The sequence below is a fragment of the Rhinopithecus roxellana genome, chromosome 8 (assembly GCF_007565055.1).
Source record: "Rhinopithecus roxellana isolate Shanxi Qingling chromosome 8, ASM756505v1, whole genome shotgun sequence".
Taxonomy (NCBI): domain Eukaryota; kingdom Metazoa; phylum Chordata; class Mammalia; order Primates; family Cercopithecidae; genus Rhinopithecus; species Rhinopithecus roxellana.
The window spans coordinates 34,071,195-34,083,473 of record NC_044556.1 but is presented as its reverse complement, the minus strand read 5'-3'; the positions used below and the strand labels follow the sequence as shown (position 1 = coordinate 34,083,473).

The window sequence follows — 12,279 nt, the reverse complement described above, 5'->3', positions numbered from 1 at the left end:
CTGGCCACACTCCAGGCATTGTCTCCCTACCAGGGATTAAGCTGCCAATAAGGCAGCAGGAGTATAGTCATTTGTGTAGAAGAGGTAGGAAAGTGGGTGGGTGGGGGATGGGCAGATAGGCATTAAAAAAGAAGCAACAGAGGTTCTTCCAAATGGAGTAACTGCAACTGAAATCCCTGCATAGCCTCAGCTCCCTGAGCAGAGGTGCCACAGCTAGTATCACCACCCAGATCACCTCCCTGTCCTGGCCCAGGGCCTCCACTTGCACTCCCACACCATACAACTGGCCTAGGGAGCTGAGTTATCATAGTAAGCAATGGGCCAGATTGACTTAAGCAGGTGTTAGAATTCCTGCTCTGAAGTTCCAAGCATCTGTTAAGTCAATTCACATTCCAGAAAATAAAATTCATATCCCAGTTAGGCTTTATGTCAGTGATTTCAAGGGCCCAAATAATTCCAAAGCTTCTGACCTAGGCTTCAGGACCCTGCTGGGAGTATAAGGATCAAATATCTTCTTTAAATTTCTCCATGTACATGTATCCCCTCTCCAAGGAAGACAGGTAGGTCCCAGTGCCTAGTACACTATTCCAAGTCCTACTTTCCATTGAGAAGGCTGCATGCTTAGAGTTCCCTTGATCCTGGTGGCTGCGTCAAACTCCCCAACCTGTGCAACTGGAGACATTAGTGATGCTAAGGGCAAGGATGACAGGGGCTACAGAAGTGTGGCCTGTGCCCTTCCTCTCACCCACAAGAGGTCTGATGATGGGATCCTGGTGGGAACATTGGCAGCTAACAGATGGGGGTGGATTAAGGAAGAGTCCCTACTAAGCCTTCTCAATACGATATGGTAGATCACTAGGATGGGATAGCGGGGCTGCTGTTTCATGCTGTTCCTGAAGAGTAGAGAGGAAAACAGGGAGGATACCAACAGTCTGCCTGCCCAGTAGGAGCCAGGTCCTCTGCTAAAGAGTCTGAGAAGAGCAGAATCATGTCAGGTGAAGCAGAGGAAAACAGGGGCAAGAAAAAGAGATTTTTCTCTTCAATTTTCTTTAACATCTTTGAGGGCCAAACAATTAATGCTGGTTCCCTTCTAAATGGAACATTTGTCTGGGAGTCATGGCCTTAGAGGTCATCTTCATTAGAGAAAGAGGGGAAATGACGTGAGAAATGAAGAGTGAGAGAACCATCAGAATTCATAAGACAGTAACCCTTACAACTGTGATTTTCATCCTACTCAGGTCTGAAATTTCTCCATCCCTGCCCTCACCAAGCTTCACTGAGGTGGTTCCTATGCCCCAGATATTTAATTCAACCTACTAGTTAACTTCTTGTTTCAAGGCCAGCCATGACATGGCCCCAATGTATTCTTCCAGCCTAATTCCTTCCACATTTCCCAACACCAGATGAACTAGATAACTTCTTGTTCATTTCTGTTTTCTGCACTTGCTTTTTTCCTGAAATCTGCCTATAATATTCTTCCTTACTCTCACCTGTTGAAAATCCCACCCTTTCTTAAAGGCCTACTTCAAACGCCCCTCTGAGGAATTTCTCCCAGAACAGAAAACATCTGTCCCATCTCATACTACTTTCCTTAAGACCTTCTCTATACCTATATACCATTTTCCCTCCTGCAACTATGCCCACCTACACTCCTGAGTCAGTGTCTTTACTTTGATACTAGACTCCACCCATTTAGCTTACTGTTTTCCTTCTCAATGGGTCATCCCCCTTAGCACAGAAATATGCACTGTTTCACCCATCTTAATAGGGCAATCCATGGTTGATGTCTCCAATGTTTTTCTTCCCTTTTCCTGTCTACTCCAGACACTGTCCCCAACCATTCCACTGACAGTCCATCAAAGTCACCAGTGCCCTCCATGTTTTTCTCTGCTAATTCCTCTCCATCCTCAACCTCTTGATAGAATTCCTCAGGGACCTCTTTTCTATCCACACACAACCCTAGCGATCCTATATAGCTTCATGTTTTAAAATATTGAATGTTCTCTCCAGACTGCTTCTGCTAAATTCGACTCGTATTCAACTGCCTACTGCCTACTATAAATCTCTAGAACATGACACACTTCTTACACATAGTAGGTTCAAAATGGAACTCCTGCCCATTCCTCATTCTCCTTCCAATCTGCTCCTGTCATAATCTTCACTTGATTATTGGCCCAAATCTTGGATTCTTCGTCTCCTATTGTACTCTTATGTGTCAGTAAATCCTGTTGGCTCCACTTGCAAAATACACCTAGAATATAGCCACTCCACTGCTACCACTATGGTCCAAATCACCGTTCCTCACATGAATCCGTCCTCTAAGTGGTATCAGACTTCATGTTTGTCCTCATACGGGTTATTCTCAGCTCAACAGAGCACTCCTGATGGCGAATTATGGTTGATCACATTATCCCCTTTGCTGAAATCCTTTCCATGGACTCAACAGAGTAAATGCTGTGGGAAATTTCCCCCTACTCAATCCCATTACCTCTCTTTTACTACTCTTCTTCCACTTGCTCACTCTGCTCCATTCATACTGACCTCCTTGCTAGTCTTCAACACACCAGGCACATGTCCACCTCATGGCACTGGCACAGATCCTTTCCCCAAGGAATGGAAAATCCTTTCCCCCAGGCAGTTGCATGGGCTGCTCACTTTGAACACTTAAATATCAGCCTCAGTGAGATATTAAACTACTACCACCACATTCCCTCTGCCCAGTACTCTTGCCCCTTTACACCACTTAATTCTTCAAAGCACTTACAATTACACAACAGTTGTCTTTGACCCTTTTCTAAAGATAAAAACTCCATGAGGAAAGGGATCCGAGTCTGTACTGTTCACTGTTGCTTCCCCAGCATGCAGATCAGCACTTGCCATACAGCAGAAGTGCAATGAATATTTGTTGGTAGGGCCCATAAGATCATGTCCTGTTCTGATTTGCATGTCCTACAACATTAAGCACAAAAATCTGAACATGGTTAAGCTTTAAAAAAATTCATTGAAAACAACAGCTCAAAATAAGAGTCACACCACTGTTTAAAATGGGAAGGTTTATTAAGGTTTTTCCTCAAGAGGAACAGCCAATCTCTTGCTTCTTGAGAGAAGCAATTAGTGGGAAATGTATGCCACACCTTGGGCCCAGAACCACAGGAGGCTGCTTCTCAGCGTGCCCAAAGAACATACATCCCCCAATTCCCGTTTAAAGCTCATTAATGTCTACAAAACAGAACCCATGCTGCCTTCCCAGAAAACAGAACTAGGAACCCAGTCAAAGCCTCCAACTGTTCTCAACAAGAATATTTAAGCAAGACAGGGCAATAAATGGACTGCACATTCAACAAACCCAAGATGAAACTGCAGTAAAATCCATGATCGAAGTAATGTCTGGACTCCATTTTCAAGAATATCTTACAGTTTTTACATTTTGGGGAACATGAATACTAAAAGCTGGGTGGTTAGACTGCCTCAAAGCTCACATTCATTTCCCTCTAGGCAAGATGAGCTCTTTCCAGACCCTGGACAAGAATCCAAACCACTCTGCCCTTTTAAGCCTGGAGCTGATTCAAGAGGGGATATTTTAACACATATTTAGCACCTTAAATAAGTACAAAATCCAAATTCTTAAAAAGCTTATTTACAAATTATTTTCCTCCTCCAAATACCTGACAATTTCTTTACACTTTGGTTTCAACACACATACAATTTATAAGAGTATATTTTATGTTTTCTAGCATTCTGCTGTGATTGCTTACAAAGGAAAATACCAAGGTATTCCTTATTTCTCTTTCTGTCCCGCAGTCCCTAAGACAAAGCTGAGGCACATAAACTGACAAATACATGTGTATCTACGAGGGTAACGGGGCAAAATATTTTAAACTGGCCATGTCCAGGAAATGTAGAATGTCTTATTACTATTCTTCTATGGAGAAAAATGTTCCAAGCCTGTTTTAATAAAGTTGGTAATAAAGATCAATATTTTCTCTAAGTATTAACTTTCCAAGTACATTATAACCTCAAAGAAGAGGGTTACTTCAGTGAGGAGTAAATGGGGGCCATTTATGATGGCAAATCAAGGTGCCAAACACAGATTAGTTCATAATTGTAGGGAGAAGAGAGTAACACACACATCCATATTTCACCAAAAGTTCTTAAGATAATTACCCATGTAGCCACAGTTCAGAAAACTATGGTGTTACTCATATCTTTGATGAATTGTAGTATCTTCCCTGCCCATATAGATTGTAAACTCTTGAGAGAGTGTCTCTATGCCTCTTTGTGAACCACGCAGTGTTTATGTACTAGGACTTAGTTACTTCAATGCTTATGAAAATATTAACTGGGCCAGGCACGGTGGCTCACGCCTGTCATCCCAACACTTTGGGAGGCCGGGCCGGCGGGGGTGGGGGGATCACGAAGTCAGGAGTTCAAGACCAGGCTGGCCAACGTGATGAAACCCTGTCTCTACCAAAAATACAAAAATTAGCTGGGCGTGGTGGCGGGTGCCTGTAATCCCAGCTACTTGGAAGACTGAGGCTGGAGAATAGTTTGAACCCAGGAGGCAGAGGTTGCAGTGAGCAGAGACTGAGCCATTGCACTCTAGCCTGGGCGACAAAGCAAGACTCGTCTCAAAAAAAAAAAAAAAAGTATTAACTGATGTTGATGCTCCCCCTGGTGGAGGGTAAGATTACAGCTGGATTGTGTATTTACTGTTAATTTCTAAAAGTAGACAGTTCAGGGATACCAAGCAAACGATGAACTATGGCATCAAGCCTCCTTAATTCTGTATCACTCATATAACCAAAGTCATTATGCTTTAAATAGTCACACATACTAATACGAAATCAGTTTCCAGATATTTATCATTTGACATTCATACAATATCCTAGAAACTCTTTTTTCAGCTATAAAAATACATTTATTTTCAGGTACCCTTCCCTTTGGAACCAAGACTAAGGAGTTCACATTAGGACAATAAAAAAACACACCTATTTCACTTTCTATCAGGATACCTTTTCATCTTGCTCAGCAACCACAGACTTCCTTGCATATCTGACTTCAGCTGGTTCTGCTCTGAATACCACTGTGTGCTAGAAAGGCATTTTTCTTGAAAGTTCCACCTTTAACCCAAGTAGACTGTATGAGATGTGACAAAGGAATCTAATTATCATCTTTCTCCACCACATTCTAAAATAGAAGATACTGAGTTTATGCTACTAGTCAAGCAGACTGAGACTTGGAGTCTTATTAAATGACTTCTATTTAATCTGTTAAATACACAATAGATATGACAAGGTAGTATTTAGAAAGTTTTACTGGTTGATGAGATGTCTGTCTATGATCTTAAGTTTAAAGAAATGTTTGAGGGGTGTTTTAAAGCAGAATGACTTTAGAGGACTTTAAAATAAAAGATGCCACCCTGACCTGACAACTGGCCCTAATGCTTCATTAAAGTTCACTATAGTTTTGGCCCCTCAATCCCAGACATATGCATAATTGGATGAGTAGAAGGGAAATGTTAGGTAACTAAGTGTATTCAAAACTAAAAACAAAAACAAAAACAAATTTTCATTTTTTAAAAAACAATACTTTAACATTTTCTCAGGTTGGTCAGAGCTGAACATTTGAAACCTGATTTTAAAATTTCAATTTAGTAAGTGACAGGCTGACCACATGCCTGGAAAATCTCAGCAAGGCATGAACACTTCTTCAAACCTAGTTGCAAAGAGACAGTATCTAGAGATCCCTGAGCAATTAGTTAGACTTTCTAGGACTGGTCTCCTCCTTAATATTCGAGGACAAGGCACAGGGTTTCCTAAGCTTGTGTTTCTTTCCTTTTCCAGAACTTAATAGGCTAACAAGCTTTTTGTTCTACGTCTCTTTATAGAGATTACAAGCAGTATCACCCTGGGTCCATGTCTTACTTAAGCCCTATCTTTTGTAAAGAGAAAAATAACTGGGAAGGAAAAGAAAAAGCACCACTATACAGGAAGCTAAAATTTTAACTTAGCAATTTCTTCCATATTACTACTACCATACTATTTCATAAGTAGTTTAAGCAAAAGTAACACATTCCTTTTATGTGTTTTAACTTTCCCTCATTTCTCTCAAATTATTCAATCTATTATAAAGCAAGTTTGAAATTTTTCACATAACACTTCATTGGTGGACTCACACCCAACAAATTAACAATGCAAAAGGATTCCCTTGATGAAATTACAAGCTGTGGAAGATCTGAAATAGTAAAAGTTAAACCCTGATACAGTATTAAACTTAATCTTTTTACATATAAAAATAATATACAGTGGGATTTTTATTCAATAAGATACAATCTTTAAGATCAAGAGAGAATATACAAAACTATTCTATGTTATCTGATGTATTTTACTGTATAGTAGGAATAAATATATTTAGAACAGAAAGTGCGAGGTCTGTTCCTAGAGAAATCACCAGTTACTTAGTATAGTTTAAAGCCAGTGTTCTGCAGATACTAGGCAGCAAGGCGCTACTGTCGCATTTAAAACAATGTGGTCATTATAAAATAAAGGCCTTAAATCTATAAACAATAACAAAAACACACAAACCAAATGAAAATGTACTAAAATTTAATCATCCATAAAAGCTGTAATTTAATCTGACAGTAAAACACAAGAAGCAATATTAAGAGTTGGTTTAGTATATTATATATTTTAGCTTTGAAAGCCATAGAAATCAGTTATCCCAGTTTTTTTTCCTATAAAAGACCCATTTTTTCCAAAGCATTATGCACAATTTTAATTAGAATATAATGACAGATGATATTCCATAATTTTTTAAATATAAAATGAAGTCAATGACTCAAAAAAGTTATCTGCTGCAATGAGTTTGAGGGGACATTTCATAATCAATATCATTACAGATATAAAGTATAATGGTTCAACTTTTTAGTGCTTGATAGGGAGGAATCATGATAAAAAGGTCAATATGAAATCATTTGATTATAATAGCAATATCTAACATTTGAAATGCATCCATGCTCTTTTGTATAATCATATTAGAGTCAAGTATATTTTCACATCTGTTATAACTGCTATTGCAAAGGAGAAATACTATTGTCTTATTTTCCAAGAGATATACACAGAGCAATTTTTTTCTCCAGGGAACTTGTGCAAACCAATATAAGATCTAAATTCTTCACATAATATATAAAACAGGAGAAGCCTCTTCAGATTTTTTTTTTTTTTTTTTTGAAGTCTGGAATGCTGGCACTTTCCAATTAGGCAACAGTTCTTCATTCCTGTAATCTAAGACATGGGATATACAGATATACATACATGTATGGTTAATATCTTGATGTCAGAAAATGGTACTAAACAAGCAGGTATCCAATAAAATAAAGTGATTTCAGCGATTTTACCTTGAGAACTAAATTATGCTAAACAGCTACAGTAACAGTGTTATTGTAAATTCCCTTTAAAAATGTTTTAAAAAATCAAAAATAGATGTTCACAAGAGAGGAGTCCATAACTGATCAACTTGAATTATCCTCAGTTATACTTAGTTACACTCAATTATATTTAGTGTTTCCCATTACATCTGACTATCCTGTCTGTGCAGAGGAAAACAATGATATTTTTCTATCTATTACCGTCTTATTTTTAGTTTCCTTTTTTACTAAAGGACACCTGCCTCCATAAACTTTCCATAAGACATTCTTTATTCAAGCATTTTATGATTATATATTAGAATTACCATTTTTAATACAGGTTAAGGCAAGGGATGATACAGAAAGAGCTAATCCCCATAGTCAAGGGCAGAAGAATCAAAGTTAGTTTTATTGTCAACAGACAAGAATTAGGTAAAAGGAAGAATCCGGATGATGAATTTCTCTCAGATGTCTTTAAAACTGGGACATATAAAAAAGAGATTAACATGATTCAATACAATTTTGCCTAAAGGCTATGGACTAGATAAGCTGCCCTCAGGGTTCAAGTACTCTTACTAAAAACGTTTATAATTTCTATTTAAACCTATCCTGTATCTCAGTACTTTTAAAAGTACAGGAACAACATGGCACTTCAAGTCTATAATCACAGTAAAATGGATGTAAAGTAGTCTGATTGCTAAGTCACCTATTATTTGGTATTATCAAACATCCACAGAGATCTTGGATGACTTATTAAGTCAACTTTATTACACATCACAGTCTAAGAATTTATGCAAGCAGGACTAAAGTCTTATTCTAGATCTAGGTTAATATTTATCTTCTCTAAGGTAAAACTCACAAGGGACTGTCACATTGTTGGGTGTGTATAAATGAATTTTAAAAATCATAATAGGCCAGGAGATGGCACCTTTTCCTTTAACAAAAGCTAAAAGGATATTTTGTGAGAACTGGAAATTAAACTAGGGCCAGCCATAGTAACGAGCTGTCAATGAGTCAGTCAACTATAAGAGAGTTAAGTAACATAGTATTTAAGAACTGGAACTGGAGTCTTCATTTTCTCTATCGTTGCACCCTTACCTAAACAAACACATACACCAGTAATCTTAATAATCACTTTCAGAGAACTGATAATTTAAAGTTACTGAATCAAGGCCAGGCACTGTGGATCGGATCACCTGAGGTCAGGAGTTTGAGACCAGCCTGGCCAATGTGGTAAAACCCCATCTCTACTAAAACTACAAAAATTAGCTGGGCATGGTAAAGTCCCAGCTACTCAGGAGGTTGAGGCAGGAGAATCGCTTGAACCCAGGAGGCGGGGGTTGCAGTGAGCAGAGATTGCGCCACTGCACTCCAGCCTGGGTGACAGGGCGAGACTCTGTCTCAAAAAAAGAAAAAAAGTTATTGAACTAAGATTTCACTAAAAGCCTAAAGCAAACATTATCCAGATGCTGTCTTTCCTAAATCTGACTACTGGAGATAATCCCCAGGTCCTTTTCTCCTTTCTGCCCATTTTTCCTATGTACCTTCATTTAAAAACCGAGCTATAATTACTCAGGTGTTTCCCTTAAGAGAAAGATTCATATCTCTAAGGAAGCACATATTAGTTAACAGGGAGCTCTTAACGGATAATCTACTAAATGGACCCAAGAGACTTACAAGAGTTAGTGTAACCAACTTTCCAGTGGGACCAGTTTACTCCGACTGGAGACCAAGTTTAGTAATAATCATGTAATAAGCATCAAATTACATAATACATCCATTCCATGAAAATAATCTTTTATGGTATTATTTATAGAACTGATGAAGTAGAAACATTCAGGGGATTTAAATACAAATACAAATTAAAGAAAACAGTCCCCACAGATCCTGGTCTCTCACTTGATAGTCAGCTTAAATGCTGTCATAAATTTCTTTCCAATGGGGTCATTTAGTGGAAACTACAATGGTAAAGTCAACTAATACTTAGAAGCCTAAATAGAAAACCTTTATTTGAAAGAAGCTGACGCATACCAGAGAGGGAAATGACTACCAAAATTACACTGATATAGCCCCACATATCCCCTGGAATGGGTCAAGTTTAAAAGACTGACAATATCAATTTTGGGGATGATGTAGAACTCAAAAACCGTTGGAGGGTGTGTAAACTGGTACAACCACTTTGAAAAACTTTTTAGCAGTATCTACTATAGCCGTCCATATGTATAGCATATGATCTGGCCATTCCATTCCTAGATATATACCCAACAGAAATGCATGTACATGTGCACAAAGACATATAGGAATGTGCACATAATTATTCATACTAATTCCCTCAAAGAAAGAACTTAAATGAACACCAACAGCAGAATACAGAAACACACTTTCAGTACTGTCATGCAATAAAAATAAACTATTGCTACATTTAACATAAATAATTCTCAAAAACATATTTTGGAGTGTAAGAAGCCAGACACAGAAAAATACACTACGTTTTTGTTTACGTAAAGTTCAAAGAGAGGCAAAACTAATCCATGGAGTTAGAAATCAGGGCAGAGTTTTAATTTAATTTGGGGAAGGGAGACTCCTGTTGTTATATATGGGTGTGTTCACTTTGGGATAATTCACCAAATGTGCACTTACATCTTTTTATTTCAGAGCAACTACTGTTTCACTTCAATTCAGAATGAATTTGGGAGTCATCTAGGAAGGCATTCTATTCATTCAACCACTATTTTTTAATACCCAACTCTGTATCAGGCACTGGGGACACAGTGGCAAGGAAAAACAGACATGGTCCTTGCTGTCAGAGAGCTTAGAATCTCAAGGGGACAGGGGAAGTTATCCAAAAGATGATTGTACCTACAAGTTATATATCACATTTATAAGTTACAGACGCTTAGGAATACCATAACAGATGAAATGGGAAGTAGCTAAAGTCTGGAAAACGCCAAAATAAGAAGATGAGAGAGGCACTTGTTCTGCTTTTAGCATCTTACCTGGCTCAGAGCTGCTGCTGACTATGGGCCTAGAGCAGCAGACATGATTTCTTTTTAGGCTTCTTCTTTTCCACTGGTGTTTTCCTATTTATCTGTCTGACCAGGTCATAAAATATCTAAGTAAAAACAAGAAAAAAAGTACTTACTCGACCAACTTTTGAGACTTTGTTCCACAAAACAATTCTGGTAGGTAATATTCTGGTCTTAGATATGTATTCTGCTTCTTTCTTTGAAAGTCAGATTTGTTAGAAGGCTCTGACTTTCAATCAGGGTAAAAAGCAGGACTTACCTATTTATAATGAAGGAAATGCCCTTGCTCCTAGATATTCGACATCAAATCAAGAAAAAGAACTGGTAGTAAAAAATAGTGAAAACTCCAAACCTACAGAAAAGTTGCAAAAATAGTACCAACAACTTTGTATATTCTTCCCAGATTCACCAATTAGTAACATTTTGCCACTTTTACTTCACACACACACACACACACTCTTTCTGAATCATCTGAGAGTAGACCTTAACTATTAAGTCCTTAATAGTTCAATTGTTCCTAAGAACAAGGATATTCTCTTATATAAACACATTATAGTTATTGCAATTAAGACATTTAAGGATTGACATATTATTTTGTATAACTACAGAGCAAATTCCAATTTTGTGTCAATTGCCCCAATAATGTACTTTATAGTAACTTTCCCCTCCAAGGACAAGATCCATTCAGGATCACACGTTGCATTTTATTTCCTCTCACTTTAGTTTTTAAAAATCTGGAACAGTTCTTTGGCCTTTGCCTTTCAAGACATTGTCATTTCTGAAAAATAAAGGCTAGTAACTTCCCTCAATTTGGGCTTATCTGAGGTTTTCTCGTGATTAGATTCAGGTTATACATTTTTGTCTAAAATAGGACAGAAGAGATACTGTCCCCCTTTCAAGGTATCACATGCAGAGACACATGATTTTTGTCTTTTTTTATGTTAATTTTGGTTAAAGCAAAAATATTCAGAAAAAGTCTGCTAATCCTTGATTTGAAGTAACAAATATTTGTGGGTTTTAGTTTGTTTGTTTTGTTTTGACACACAGTCTCACTCTGTCACCCAGGCTGGAGTGTTGTGGCACAATCTCGGCTCACTGCAACCTCCACCTCCCAGGCTCAAGCAATCCTTCCATCTCAGCCTCCCAAACAGCTGGGAACTACAGGCGTGCGCCACCACACCTAGCTAATTTTTGTATTTTTCGTAGAGACAAGGGTTTTGCAACGTTGCCCAGGCTGGTCTCAAACATCTGAGGTCAAGTGATCTGGCTGTCCCGGCCTCCCAAAGTGCCAGGATTTTAGGTGTGAGCCACTGCGCCCAGCCCAAATAATATTTGTTAATAAATGCTGTGGATTCATTTTTGGATGAAAAGTGCAGTGTCAAAGACAAAAATACAATGCTTTTATCTCATAAAAGCAGATTATTTTAATTCTGATGCCAAAGTATTAAAACATGAAATAGATAAGCTTTGCTATGAAATACAACACTTACTAATGATTTGGAATAAAAACAAGTATCACAGAAGTCCCTTATTGGTACTAACCTGGAATAAATAGCTCTTTGCAGAAATATATTAAAAAATGGACTGGCTTTAAGGAGCATCACAGGGACAACAGGTAAAATCTGAATATATACCAAACGCAGACTGTGTCATCAATTTTTAGGATTCTAATCATAGTGCTGTGGTTGTGTAAGACAATGTCTTTGATCTGAGGATACATACACTAAAATATTTAGGGGTAAAGAAGTGTAATTTCTGTAAACAAGTGGCAAAATTTTAATAATGGGTGAATCTGATGAACGGTGAACAAATTATTTTTTATTGTTCTTGTATCTTTTGAGTACATTT

At 37.9% G+C, this 12,279-nt stretch overlaps 1 protein-coding gene across 2 annotated transcripts in view; it reads right to left on the bottom strand.

Annotated features, from left to right (window-relative positions):
* Positions 1 to 5,520: 5,520 nt before the first annotated feature.
* RAP1A (RAP1A, member of RAS oncogene family) overlaps positions 5,521 to 12,279 on the bottom strand; it is a 95,200-nt gene continuing 88,441 nt past the window's right edge. For both annotated transcript variants that reach the window (XM_030934969.1, XM_010359075.2), the window contains exons 7-8: positions 10,402 to 10,517; positions 5,521 to 7,283 (exon numbers count right to left, since the gene is read on the bottom strand). In XM_030934969.1, coding sequence (XP_030790829.1) covers positions 10,431 to 10,517 — 87 coding nt within the window. In that variant the 3' untranslated portion in view covers positions 5,521 to 7,283; positions 10,402 to 10,430. The remainder of the gene's footprint in view (positions 7,284 to 10,401; positions 10,518 to 12,279) is intronic.